General features: G+C 38.2%; 1 protein-coding gene across 5 annotated transcripts in view; it reads left to right on the forward strand.

Annotated features, from left to right (window-relative positions):
- Positions 1-15,187, forward strand: part of LOC145999752 (uncharacterized) — an 84,987-nt gene that overhangs the window by 17,905 nt on the left and 51,895 nt on the right. For 3 of the 5 annotated variants that reach the window (XM_083137040.1, XM_083137039.1, XM_083137041.1), the window contains exons 4-6: positions 9,524-9,594; positions 10,160-10,249; positions 14,892-15,098. In XM_083137040.1, the coding sequence (XP_082993166.1) occupies positions 9,524-9,594; positions 10,160-10,249; positions 14,892-15,098 (368 nt within the window). The remainder of the gene's footprint in view (positions 1-9,523; positions 9,595-10,159; positions 10,250-14,891; positions 15,099-15,187) is intronic. The other 2 variants (XM_083137042.1, XM_083137043.1) reach the window with 1 other exon arrangement.

A 15,187-nucleotide genomic window follows, 5' to 3' on the forward strand; every position in this document is an offset into this window, starting at 1 on the left:
CTCAGAAACAGCTCAAACTGGGGAGTGTCACTTCATCATGTCATCACTCATCTTTGCAATTAGCGAAAAGTGACAGAAAATTGAAGTGAAACAAAGCAAGTAATAATTAAAAAAGCTTCAATTCCAAGTAAAAACCAGCAAAACGGTTTGCTTTAATGTCCTTTACATGCTATGGAAGTTTGAGAGTGTTGTATAACAACCACCTTTTATTGAATTTATGAATATTTTTATAGAGTTACAATTGTAATACATATCTAAATATTTCTAAATTTAATAGAACATTTGTCTAATGATTTGGTACAGAAGTATCTGCTCAGCATATTTTAAATACATACGCTTTTTATTTGCAATTTTTCTTTTTTTTTATCTTTTTTAAGAGATATAGGTTCTTGATCATAACCAATTGGAAATATATGAAAGTAAATAGCTGTTAAGCAGATAATGATTCAGTAATGAAATTATATATTTTGTGGGGAAAAAATGCATTGACTCCTTGCACATAAATTTGCAATCCCTTGAACTGGGCATACATATTTTTAGTGCATTGTTTTTATCATGTTATGTCTGTTCATCTGTGGATCGGTTTTATGCTTTTGTTGTCAAGACTTTATAGAAATTAAATGCTTGCATTTTTTGATATCATATTACTTTCTAATTCTCTTCGCTACTTGTGAAATTGATAAGAGATCAAAGAGAGACAAATCTGGCTTAAAGGATTATTTCATTTTCACTATCTATAATACCATGGAGGACTTTAATTGAAATAAGTGGATGTGGAGAGTTCTCTTTTCCTTCAAAAGCAAATTTACAAATAATTTTAGCAACCTTCTATAAGAATTTAATAATCGCAACATGTCCTATTTTTATTTTTTTTATTTAAGACTCGTATACCAGCCAACATTTTTGCACAGTTTTAATTTCATGAAAAAGCTTGTTTCTGCTTTTCTAGAAAATCTTTATTCTAATTAGTAAGGTGTATGTGCCTGTTTCTAGCAAAACCTCATAGTCTGATTATTCCTAAAGAGAATGAGGTATCATTTATAAATAATGCATCAATATTTAGATAAATATATGAATTAAAATTCCACAGTCGACCTCCATAGCAGAGTGGTTACCACAGTCTGGTATGACACCAGGGGTTCTGGATTCAAATCCCAGCCTGGGCATGGGTGGTGTTTGAGAGTGTCTTGTCATCGGTTTCATGATATCACAATTAGCTGAAAGTGGCAGTAAAGCAACATTAAGTAACAAATATCAAACCAAATTAAATTTACAATTTCACTCTGTAAAACGGCTGTGTTGAGGGAAATACTGCAGAAAACAGCTGGACATCTTAGGCTCGTTTCAAACATGCAGTATTGAGTGTCTTCCTCCATGGACACCAATCCCAAAATGAAATGAGTGTGTGTACTTTTTGTAGAGGGCGTATCATTAGTAATAGCGCAAACTGACACAGTTGAAAGTACATGATAATAGTAGCAAAAATGTCTCAGTAAACATGGGTCTGCAAAGTAGCCATTTTCAAGATAATTGCGAATGTGTGGTTACAAGCTGCCACTGACTTCATTGTTTGTAAACGTCATCCTAGTTGGTAAAATGCTAATAATGTGTGCGAGTGTGTGGTTAGAAGCCGTCACTGATTGCATGTAGTAAACAGAGTGCTTTACTCCTTGCACGTTCCGAGGTTTGCTCTTTGTTTACAAAACAGAACATTTCTGAGAGATGGCGTTGTAATCAAATAGGATGGATACAATCAGTACAGAAAATTGTACATGCTTGTGACCAATTCCAAAATGAACTGGGGGTGTTCGAAACAATTCCAGACTCAATGTGGAACCACGTACAGTATTGCATCCAGATGCAAGGATGCCATTTTGAACACCTCCTTTAACAGGTACGAGTGTACAGTAATTGTAACATGTAACATACTTACGTTTGTTAAAGTAAGTAGAATGTTCAGTAAAAGCAGAGAGATTTTCAATGAGTTTTCATACTGTATTATTACAGGGTGGCGACAGACCTGGAAAACCTGGAAAACCGGGAAAAGTCAGGGAATTTGAGGTGTCAAAAAAAGTCAGGGAAATGTCAGGGAATTTCGTCCTTTTCTTTCTTTTTTTTTTTTTTTTTGAAAGATATCGTTATGGAACTCTGTACGGGAACAGGAAATCTCGTTCGTAAGTTTCGGCCTCAACTTTTAGGCCCCTTTTATACGCAACACAACCACGGCGCCAGAAACCAGTGATGGTAGGAGGGGGAAGAGAGAGAGAAATTTCTCTAGCCCGGGGTTCTCGGCGGGAATTTTAAATTCGAACACTCTTTGCTGGAAAATTGTTATAACTCGGGTACTATGGGAGCAATCTACTTCGGATAACTTTTGTTTTGAAAATAAGCCAAAATGTGAAACTCTGTTTTTTACGAAAAATAGGTAATTTGCATATTCCTCAGAAAATTGTTTATAACTCGGACACTATGGGAGCAATCTACTTCGGATAAGTTTTGTTTTCCAGCTAAAACATCAGCGCATGTAACCGTGTACAATTCAGAACACCGGACCGAGGAAGGGGGGCTTGGGGGGGGGGGGGGCACGTACCCCGAATTCCAATAGAAAAAACATAAAAATCGAGTTTGCTCCCTCTTCTCCCTCTATTTTGGGAAGAAGGCGCAAACCTTAGTATTCTCTTCAAATAATGGACATTTCCAAAGGCAATGAAACATGTTTCATGTTCGTGGGTGCCATACAAGTTGAATAATAAGCAAAAATGTGAAACTCTGTTTTTTACGAAAAATAGGTAATTTGCATATTGCTCAGAAAATTGTTTATAACTCGGGCACTATGGGAGCAATCTACTTCGGATAAGTTTTGTTTTCCAGCTAAAACATCAGAGCATGCAACCGTATACAATTTAGAACGCCGAACCGAGGAAGGGGGATTTGGGGGGCGCGACCCCTGAATTTCAATGAAAAAACATAAACATCTGGAGATTGCCCCTTCTTCTCCCGCTATTTGTTAAGATGGCGCGAGCTTTAGTAATCTTTTCAAAGAATTGACATTTCTCAAGAGAACGAAACATGTTTCATGCTCTTGGGTGCCATACAAGTTGAATAGTAAGCCAAAATGTGATTATTATTTTTTTTTTTTACAAAAAATAGGTAATTTGCATTTTTGGAGGAAATTTGTTATAACTCTGGCACTATGGGAGCAATCTACTTCAGATAAGTTTTGGTTTTCAGCTAAAACATCATAGCATGCAACCGTGTACAATTCAGAATGCCGAACCGAAGAAGGGCGCCTTGGGGGTGGGGGGCACGTCCCCCTGAATTTCAATGGAAAAAACATAAAAATTGGAGTTTGCCCCCCCCCCTCTTCTCCCGCTATTTTGGGGAGATGGCGCGAACTTTAGTATTCTTTTCAAAGAATTGACATTTCTCAAGAGAATGAAACATGGTTCATGTTCTTAGGTGCCATACAATAATAAACCAAGATGTGATTTTTTTTTTTTTTACGAAAAATATGTAATTTGCATTTTTGGAGGAAAATTGTTACAACACGGGCAGGCACTATGCGAGCAATCTACTTGCAAAAAGTTTTGCTTTGCAGCTAAAACATCAGAGCATGCAACTGTGTACAATTCAGAACGCCGAACCGAGGAAGGGGGTTTTTGGGGGCGCGACCCCCGAATTTCAATGAAAAAACAATAAAAATCTGGAGTTTCCCAGTTCTTCTCATGCTATTTGTTAAGAAGGCGCGAAATTTAGTATTCCTTTCAAAGAATGGACATTTTTCAAGAGAATGAAACATGTTTCATGTTCTTGGGTGCCATACAAGTTGAATAATAAGCCAAAATGTGATTATTATTTTTTACGAAAAATAGGTAATTTGCATTTTTGGAGGAAATTTGTTATAACTCGTGCACTATGAGAGCAATCTACTTCGGATAAGTTTTGTTTTGCACCTAAAACATCATAGCATGCAACTGTGTACAATTCAGAACGCCGAACTGAGGAAGGGGTGTTTGGGGGCACGACCACCAAATTTTAAAAAAAACAACTGGAATTTGCCCTCTCTTCTCCCGCTATTTTGGGAAGAGGGCGCAAACCTTAGTATTCTCTTCAAAGAATGGACGTTTCCAAAGAGATTGAAACATATTTCATATTCCTGGGTGCCATGCAAGTTGAATAATGAGCCAAAATGTGTGTGTGTGTTGCCCGACCCTGTGGCCGAGTGGTTAGCACATCGTGCTGCGACGCCAAGGGTCCCGGGTTCGAATCCCGGTCGGGTATGGTTGTTTGTGAATGTCCATTTTCATCCATTTCATCATTTCATCACTCATCCCCATCTTCGCAAATTAGCCACGAGGCACAAAACGCGAAGTAAAATAAACTAAATCAATCAATCAATCAATCAAAATGTGAAACTCTGTTCGGAAATGTGGCATGGATATGTTGCGGAGAGGGGGGAGGTTGGTCATTAATATGAATTTCCCAGGCTTACTCCAGACCTGTGTCAGAGTTTCCACCCAAACATAAGAGTATGAAGGTCCAAAAAGCACCATGATGTCATATGGTATCATCGGGCCAGTACGACCTTACTCTGATGATACCATCGGGGGAGTAAAGGTTAAGCCTTTTAATATTACGTGGAAAATGCAATGAATTATCATTTTTTCTTGTCCGCATAGGAGTAGTAAGGGAACTTGTCAACAGATGGAGGGGATACGAACGGGTGGGGCCGTCCCATAGTTGTCGGACGTCGTAGTAAGGCATTTTGTTGGGCAAACTGAAGGAACATGGAAACAAATAGGTTCCATTGATACATACGATTTTTGTCGAATATCGCCACCCGACAAAGTATCTCACTACAACATGCGACAGAAATTGCATGGACTGCAACATCCAACAAAAATCGCATGCATAAACAAGAAGAGCTTAAGACTGCAAATATGCTGCTGGAATTTTATTACTCTTCTGGCTCACTTCGCCTTATTTAATGTAGCAGTGCTTACGAAGGTTTTCTTTCATCATCCTGACGTATTAGTGGTTTTGCACAAGTTAACATACGTTTACAATGACATTGCTCTATTCTTAGATATGAAGAAGAATCCAACCAAATGGGATATATATTGAATACTATCACGAAAAAGTGAAACATAAATCTGCATTTGTGAACGTTATAAAAATTGGCCAGTGCATGCATGCTCCCAACCTCAAATTTACTGCAATACTATTATTGCAATGAATTTAACGCCACTCTCTGTCCTGTCTGTTTAAACTCGTGAGAGATGGTCATTAATCTCTCACTGAGTAAGGTTAATGTCCAGTATTATGAAACAAAATACTAATAATAAATACTTAAAAATTTTAATATCATATTTACTCGAATCGTTCAATCATAAAGGCAAATCACTTTCTTCAAGATTTGACTCTTCTCTGCCAGCCCTGCTAAATTTTCACTTTCCATCTACTGATTTATACGAAGGGTGGCCAGAAAGTAATTTCCAATTAGTAGGGACATTGATTTTTTGCAAACGTCAAAACCGTGAAAAATGGTAATTGCTGTGAAGTTATGTTTATGAATGTGCAGTGATGTCTGGACACATTTTTCGCCCGTTCGAAATATCGAAATAATGCGAATTGTTGGCGTTTTAGCGATTTTTTTAAAGAAATGGCCTAAAACAACGAAAAATTCCATGAAATCCAACATTCTTGTCTTTTCTAGGTCATGTTTGTGTACATAGAACGTGCAAGTTTTCCAACATTTTACTCAAGAGTAAACTATAGAGTTATACGTACATGGAATAATTCCGACAGCCACATTAAATCAAGTATTTCCCACGATTTTTTGAACTTGTATCAAAACCATTTCCATCACAGAGCAAAGTGGCAGGGTTCTAACAGGAGATCGAGTGCGTATCTACCGTCACACGGGAGCCACATCTTCGTATTTGTCACACGAGATATGTTTTGAATTACCAAGCTAAGTGCGCACCATCGGCATTTGTCGAGCAAGTAATAGTGGAGCTCAGTCGTTAGGGCGTCTAACTACTATGCGAGAGACCCAGGGTCGATCCCCTGCGGGGAAGAACCGGATACTTTTCCACCTATTCAAACTGCTCCGGCGCCCACCCAGCATCATATGAAGCTGGTACCTTGAGAAAACTTGGAGGGATAAAGGTAGCCAGGAGCATGGTGCTGATCACATCACCCCCACCTTCAGCCTTGATCAAGAAAGTGTGGGGCCCTAACTCCACAACCCTATACACCTTCATGGAAAAGTGCAGGGGAGCACTTTCCTTTTATTTCCTCAAAAATCTGTTCCAACATATCAAACTGTCACGAAAAGACGTAGACCATGTGACCTACAATTTAAAATAATAGTTTAAATGCACAATGGAGTATTAAGTTTCGGTATATTTGGCAGATTAATGTTCTAAAACAAAAACGCGAATTTTGGGAAACGTAACAGTAACAAGTCAAAAAAAGATAATGCCAATTTTTGGTGCCATAATATATCGGTATCTGTCACGTGAGATTGATTGATTTTAATTTTGGGTGTGTCGCCACTTATGGCCATTATGCACCCTTCAGTATATACGGCGAAAATTCCATTATCTAAAATCCTTACCTTAAAATTAAAAAAAGGGATATGGAAAAGGGATATATCAAACTCTCACGAAGAGGCGTAAGCCATGTGACTTACAATTTGAAACAGTACTTTAAAAACACCATGAAGGTGTAATTGCAGATATTTGCCAGAAAATGCGCTAAAATGAAAATGTGAATTTTGGGGAAAATAACACCGTATAGTAAAAAATAAAAAATAAGAAAATACACCAATTTGTAAAAAAATAACAAAATATCAAGGTCCCTACCGATTAGGCATAAATAAAACAAGAATATCAGTTGTAATTTATTACATTAGTAACAGTGAGTCCTAAGCTAATTTTCGGCATAATCACCACCGTTGTTCTGGCATTTGTCGTAGCATGGCACTAAATTTTGTATGCCCATGGCATGTGTGTCTGACAGCAAAGACTGGAACTATCTCTACCGCAGTGTAGCTGACAAATCATTTCCCTGCCAGAAACTTCTTCAGTTAAGCAAAGAGATGAAAGTCGGTACATTCAAGGCCAGGGCTGTTCAGGGAGTGGTCCAAGATCTCTCACCTGAAGTGATGCAAAGGGCCCGTGTGTGCTCAGCTGTATGGGGTTGTGCACATTCGATTGGCCTTCCGTGAATTGTCTGCACCATCGTCTGACCATACTATCACTCACGACGTCCGGTCTGCACACCTCACACGATTGCTGGTGGCTCTGTCTGTGCCAAATTCTGAGCGTGCAATGTAGGCTACATCGCAGTCGGTGGGAGACTGTATGAGAGCTGCAATTTTTAACCTAGAACTGTCCTAAAACGACTGCATTGCAACTGTACCAGATTACAGCTACATGCCACTTCTTTCTGCCTGCACGTGTGTGTGTCGCTCTCCGACCACTAGTGCTGCGTATAGGCACCATTGGAGCTTTTTCAGGATGCCCCTCGTATGTGATCTTTCAGAAGCTTTTATTATTAGAGTGTTCCTGTTTTAATGTGTGGTTAGCTAAATCAGGTACCTATACAACGCAATTCTATAAATTCCTTGCGTTAAATTTCTGATACCTACGTACATATCCTTTTCGTCGGCATTAATGGTATAACTGCATGTTGTCAGTTTCACAGTGCTTCACTTGTATATACTGTACTGAAGCAGAAATCCCATTGATAATGTAAGGAAATATGATACTTTATTTTGTTCGATTCAATTGTTTCACTTATATGCAAGAGTTAAGTTGTTTGCTTTACAGAGAAGAGAGAAGTAGCTTTATGCATCGAAAAATGAGTCCGCACTCATGATTCTTGCAAGCAGAGGGTTCCAAACCTCAGTGGAAATATCAACATATAATACCCAGAATGTATAAGGAGACTGATAAATTACAAATTGTATTTCTTAATCAATCACTCTTCACTCTTATCTCATTTAGTCGTAACTTTAAAAATAATCAAGTATTTTATTTTAAACTTACTGCGCATGACAAAATTCCGTAATCCTTCCCTAGCTTGTGCATTGTAATAATTTTCCAAATTCACTATTTTGCAGTTTGAATTAAAAACATAGAGAATAGAGAAATTAAGTCATTTTCATAAAAGATAATATTTGTACTTAACAAAACCATATCTGGATCTGTATGAGTTTATTATATCCATTTGCAAAAACATCGATTTAGTTTAATTTGTAATTGTCAGGGAATAATGTAAATTTTGTCCTGGAAAACCTGGAAAAGTCAGGGAATTTCATTTCTGCTTGTTTGTAGCCACCCTGTATTAGCATTTTGCCAACTAGGACGACGACTACAAACAATGAAGTCAGTGGTGGCTTGTAACCACACATCACAATTATCTCGAAAATGGCTTGTTTGCAGACCCATGTTTACGGAGACTTTTTTGCTTCTATTATCGTGTACTTTCAACTGTGTCAGATTGCACTATTACTTATGATACACCCTATATACTTTCTTGACTCAATAAAACCACTTAGGAAATGTCTTGTCCTTTCTGGTAAATTTGTTTTGTTGTCTTAATTTCTTCAGATAGGAGAGAAGGGAGAAGGATGCAATTACTTTGGTTTAGCTTTATTGACTTGGGCCTTACTGATTCAGTTTACATCCAGTTCCAAATAGTCTATCTAAGCGTAAGGACTTCAGACAAACTTTGAGCTTTATTGACTTAACTATACATCTCAGTTTCTGCAAGCAATGTACATGTATGAATATGAAATTAAGTTTTCTTGGATTATATGTTTTTCATTTGTACCCATCATTAGAATCCTCTTCTTATAAATCTTTAGTGCCCAACTAAACAGCATTGGTATTATGCCTTCATTCTTTTGTGCCAATCTCTGTAGCAGAGTGGTTAGCACAGCATGCTACAATACTAGTGGTCGTGGGTTCAAAACCTAGCCTGGCCATGTCTGTTCTTCATCAATTTCATCTAATTAATCATCATGATTAGCCAAAAGTGGCAGGAGCAATGTTAAGCAACAAAAATCAAATCTTCATTCTTTTGAAACTAAAAAATCTTGGAGTTAGTGTGAGAAATACAATCTGCAGATGAACAGATAACAAATTCCCTCCCTCCAAGTGTCTCTACATATGCCCTGTTAAATTAGGTTGAACAGTTTTACTTGTGTGTATTTGCATTCTATAACTTTTGTCGAAACCTAGCATTGAAAGAAAAATTGACATTCCATGTTTTGTTTTCTGTTAAGATAAAATTCGCATTAAAATTATGTTTTTAAAAATATGGTCATAGTACAAGTTACTACTTCGAACATCATTTTTCAACACAGAAAGTTGCTATTAAAGGATGCAATTCTTTCAAAATTTAATGACGTTAAAAATTAGTAATGCTGAGTTCCCACATTTTTGCAACTTATAATTATTAGCGTCAAATGTTGATTAATAATGAAACAAAAATGCTGCTTTCCAATTAGGAGATTCATCTTTGTTCCTTTCAGAACGTCTGAGGGCATCGAGTGCATCCAGTTCTTCATCCAGCTCTGGTGTAAGTTCTTCATGTTTTTAGTCATTTATTTCTGTCTAAAATGCGACATGTCTTCTGCACAGAATAATAATGTTTACGTTCAACAAGGAATAGTATTAAAACAGATCTTTCCTTTTTTTTAAAAAAAAAATGTTAGTTTTTTGGCATTTAGAAGATAACTTTAAAAAATTGCCATGCATTTTGATTAAATGTTAGTGTTAAATGGGCTTAACAATCACCCGACTACATATTTGTCTTGTAGAAATACTCTGAAATGTCCAGTTTGTCCATCTCCATTTATTGCATAAATTATAATATGCTTCAGTAGACTGTTAATTGATTCTGCAAGAAACAAATATAATTTTCATGCTAGTTATAGGCTTAAAGTGATTGCCAAAGTTGTCATAATGTTTTATTAAAATAATAATAATGTTTTCTTCTACAGTGAGGATATTAGATTTCACATCAACCTTTACAATTGAATAACTATTGTTGACGTTCTTTAGAACTGAAAAATCTTCCTTACACTTCATGTGCCGTATTTTTACGTTTTACCACATAATTAAATTCAATTATCTTCTTGCAGAAAGATTCGTCTTCTAACCAGAGTCCATTTATCACCACCCCCCATGGACATCCTGGCTTCAATCCACAGAAAGTCGGAAAAGGATCTGTTGTAAGTACATCGTCAGCTTTTTGATGTGAATTCTGTATACAATACCCAGAGTGAAAAGCACTTTGATGGAGAAAGCCATGTATTAATTGAATTTGAAAATTATGCATGATTTTTTTTTCAGTAATGTGAAAAATACTTGTACTGTTGATAGGTCATTCACAACAGCTGATACCAAATTGTAATATTTGGTAAATGAAGGCTTTGGTTTAACTAAATGAAGCTCTAAAACAAATATCATGTTACTTAAAGAGCAAATTATTCATAATTGATTTTGTGCGAATTCCTTACAATAGACAAATATTAAGAAATGTATCTATTATGAAAACACAATAAAAGTATCAAATAAAAGGTCACTACTTACGATATTGTGAGTCTTCTTATTTGAAATTGCTACGTTTCGGAGGTACAACTGCCTCCTTCAGGCAATTTTAGCCACATGTCATTACCATGCCGCATCAAGTTTACCCTTTCAAGGAAAAGGTTTTGCGGGTTGGATTGAAGGTAGAAATTTTGATAAAACTTGTTCCCATATTAAAAAATATGTCCTTACCCTTTGTCATTGTTCACTAAAATTTATAAAACGGGTTAAAACAATTAAAAATATAAAATCAAAACCCCCTGCCAAACGTGCTGTCATCAGCTGATGCTCCCATATGGAATGCAGGAAATTGGCACAGGCTATTACCTATTCAGCTGTCTATGCTTCCCTTCATCTATGTCACTTCCGGATCGAACTCGCGTATTTCCTGCACCTCTGGATTACTTCCGTGGTTACCTGAAAGCCCATTTTATTTATTTATTTTTTTTGCAATTTTTCCCATCATTTAAACATGTTAATCCAAATATAGTTGAGGGTTCCATCTTCCCTATTCAGTTTATTATTCCTATCTTTACATATGTTTGCTACTTCATATGCGAGGGCTATTTTTTTTATCAAGGTCCGATCGATCACGAAATAAAAACCACGTTGAAAATCCGATGAAGCTGTGTGTGGATGTGTTGCGCAGTGTATCTAGTATGCCCGTTGATCGCATCACGTCGCACGTATCAGTTCGGAGCGTGCAGTGAGCATGGAAACATGCCTAGAACATTAGAGTCGCACGCCGAGTGTGAAGTGCATCCAGTCATTCGATTTCTTCATGCTGAGGGGTGCAATGCAGCCGAAATTCATCGACGAATGAGTGCAGTGTACGGTGAACTTTCATGAGTGACAGCAAAGTGCGGCAATGGTGCAGGAACTTTGAAGCAGGACGTAGAGACGTTCATGATGCAGGCAGTCAGGGAAGGAAGCGAGTGTCAACCGATGATCTTGTTTAGCGAGTGGATCAGGCGATTCGAGAAAATCGTCGGTTCTCAATTTCTGTGTTGAGTGAGTCGTTTCCCGAAATTTCAAGGTCAGCTCTCTATATCATCGTGAGTGAGGGACTTCAGTACCGCAAACTCTGTGCGAGATGGATTCCCAAGATGCTGTCCGACCAACACAGGAGACAGCGAATGGGTGCCGCCTTAATGTTTCTTCAGTGCTACCATGATGAGGGAGAGGATTTTTGAACAAAATTGTCACAGGGGACGAGACATGGGTCCATTTCGAAAATGAAGAAACAAAAGAGCAATCCAAACAGTGGATGCATTCCCATTCCCCGAATAAACCACAGAAGTGCAAGCGAACCTTCTTCATCAGAAAGTGTATGGCTACTGTGTTCTGGGACAGAAAAGGAGTTTTGATGGTGGAATTCATGGGACGAGGCACGACCATCACTGCAGCTTCATACAACGTGATGCTTCAACGTTTACGAAGGGTAATTCAGAACAAGCGAAGAGGAATGTTGTCATCAGGCATTGTCCTTCTTCATGACAATGCTCGGCCGCACACTGGGCCTCCCCCATGGCATCGTGGTAGCGTCATTGCCTTGTAATCAAGGGGTCCCGGGTTCAATACCCGGTGGAGGCACAAGTGGTTCGGATCCCACTTTAAACTGTAGGTCCAGTTCCGATTAGCCGTACTGTGCATAAAGTGGACTTAAAACACCAACTCAACAACTCGGCCGCACACTGCAGGTGCAACACAGACGCTCCTGCAGCGTTTTCAATGGGAGGTGTTTGATCACCCACCTTTCAGCCTGGACTTGGCTCCCTTAGATTTTCTGCTCTGTACGCACATGAAACGCTGGCTAGAAGGACAGCATTTTGGCACAGGCAACGAGCTGCAGACCAGCGTAGAGAATTGGCTGAAAACACAGGTGGCTGCCTTCTATGACGAGGGTATTGGAAAGTTGGTACCACGCCACGACAAATGTCTAAATCTGGGTGGCGACTACATCGAGAAGTAGCTGGAAGGTGTAGCTAAATGTTGCAAATAAAAACATTTTTGATTTCTCTGTGGTTTTTATTTCGCGACCGATCGGACCTTGAAAAAAAAAATAGCCCTCGTACATTCCTATTAATGATATTCCTTTCCCTTCTAATAATCCCTCTTTTCTTAATTTTATGTGAATTATCCAAGATGTGCTCTGATAGGCCTGTTCTAGGAATTGCATCGCTAATATCTTTATCATACTCTTTCCATCTAATTTTCATACTTCTCCCTGTTTGCCCAATATATTCTTTGTCGCAATTAAACCTAATGCTATACACCCCTATCTCATCTTCTTTGACTTTTTCCATTCCTGCTGTTTTATACTCAGAGAAGTGCTTCTCGATGTTCCGTGCGGCTCTCATTCTGCATTTGATATTATACCCGTTTAATAATACCTTTTTGATTTTTTCTGAAACATTTTTGAAGTATGGAATTCCCGTGAACTTATATGCATTTTTCTCTTTCCCTCCTTCATTCCCTTTGGTTTCACTCTTCTCAAGGTTCCCTCTTTTTTTCTTTTTCGCACATTTTATAGGCACACCTTCTTATTTTCCTCATTTCATTGTCTCTATACCCATTCCTGTTCCCTGTTCTCATAATCCATTCTTCCTCTTTTATAAGTTCTTCTCTTTGATTGCAGAGCCTATTGGCTCTAATGTAAAAGTTCAGAAAAACATTAGTTTTCGTTCTTCTTGCATGTTCTGATTCTTTCTTAATATAAATGTTACCCCGCTAGTACCTTGTGAAATACTCCAGTTCTGATTTTCACTAATGATTATTAGCAACATATATTACATTATGTTACAGTACATTGTTTGCCCCATGCTTTGTCCTTCGTGCATACACACACGTCACTCAGTGTTCCTCAGCTCGCATCAGCCATGGTTGCAACAACTGACATTCGAATTCTAGTGAGCATTCCATGTGACTTTCAGAGCAGGGATGCCAACCACGAAAAGAAAATCATTCCCAAGTAAACTAATACTGGCCAAATTTCAACACTGTTGAAACAGGATACATTCAAGTAGAGGTAAAGGGACTTCTCTGACATACCGTAGAACAAAGTTTTAAACAATAAATATAGTGAAACATTTCAAGGTGCAAAAGGAAGAAACTAGTTTGGATAAAACAGGAGAGGGGTTCATAATTCACGATATGTGTGACTTACTCACTTTATATACAGGGTGATTCTTTATGTAGTTTACAACTTCAAGAAATTATAATTGTGTATTGGAACCACATACAGACTTGGTTTATATGTCATTATGCAGCAAAACGCTTCAAGTTTTGACTCAGGTAGTGTGTAGTTGCGGAGTTGATCACATGCGGGGCCACTGGTCTATCGTTGAAAATGACAACTTTCACTGGCGCGGAAAGAGCTAAGTGCCACGGTCTCCAGAGTACACTCCACTCGACTTTTTTGTGGGGGTTTGTGAAAGATAGGGTGTACAGCCCTCCCCATACCTCATAATCTTCATGAACTTCAAGATCACATCACAACAGCCATCGCTAATGTTACTCCTGAAATGCTGGTTAATGTTTGGCAGGAAATTGACTTTCGTTGGGATGTGTCCAGGATGACCAACGGTGCACACGTTGAACCATAACAGATTTCTAATAAAAACTTGAATTGTTTTGCTGCATAATGACATATAAACCAAGTCTGTATGAAGTCCCAATAAATAATTATAAATTATTGAAGTTGTAAACTACATAAAGAATCACCCTGTATATTAATTCGTATTTTCAATAAATTAAAAATACAAAACTTTGTTACTTACGTGAAATGAGTATCTATTTTGTGCAACGACATTTCGGAAACAACTGTTTCCATCTTCAGGTTCTTTTCTCGGCTATCCGAAATATACCATAGCCTCGTCAAATCATGTCATTCGTCAGGAAAAAGGAAACTGTACAAATTTGGTAAAGGTAAAATTTGGAGAACGCTTCTAAAACCATTGTTACCCCCATGCTCTCTATCATTTGTTAAAAGTATCACTGTAAAACCTTCGCACTAAAAGTCCTATGTACAACTAAAACATTAAAAAAGAAGGGACGCCCTCTTGTTACACTGTTCCCATGCGGCTTGTCAGTTTCTTCCCTGTCGTATGTGATGAGGGGTGACAAGAAATAACCAAAAGCTGACAGGATATAGTTTTGCTTATGAGGTTAAATCAAGGAAGAATTAACCAATTGGTATAAATATTTGTACTTATGTATAATATTCCTTCTGTTCACCAGTAGTAGTAATTTAATTTTCCTTGATCCTTGTCTGCTTTCCCACAGAGTGATGCTCGCATCCCCAAACCACCGAAGCCTCCCGAGAAGCCGCTCATGCCTTACATGAGGTACAGCCGGAAGGTATGGGACCAGGTGAAAGCCCAGAATCCGGAGCTGAAGCTGTGGGAGATCGGGAAGATCATTGGCCAGATGTGGCGGGACTTGCCGGAGGAGGACAAGCAGGAGTACGTAGACGAATATGAGGCTGAGAAGGTAAGTGGTTAGTTTCTTATGCACTTCCATTGACGGAAGTAGTGACTACGATTTTTTCCCCCCTTACAAATGCAGCTTTACTGGCACCG

Source organism: Lepisma saccharinum, chromosome 15, assembly GCF_977018435.1.
Source record: "Lepisma saccharinum chromosome 15, izLepSacc3.1, whole genome shotgun sequence".
Lineage (NCBI taxonomy): Eukaryota > Metazoa > Arthropoda > Insecta > Zygentoma > Lepismatidae > Lepisma > Lepisma saccharinum.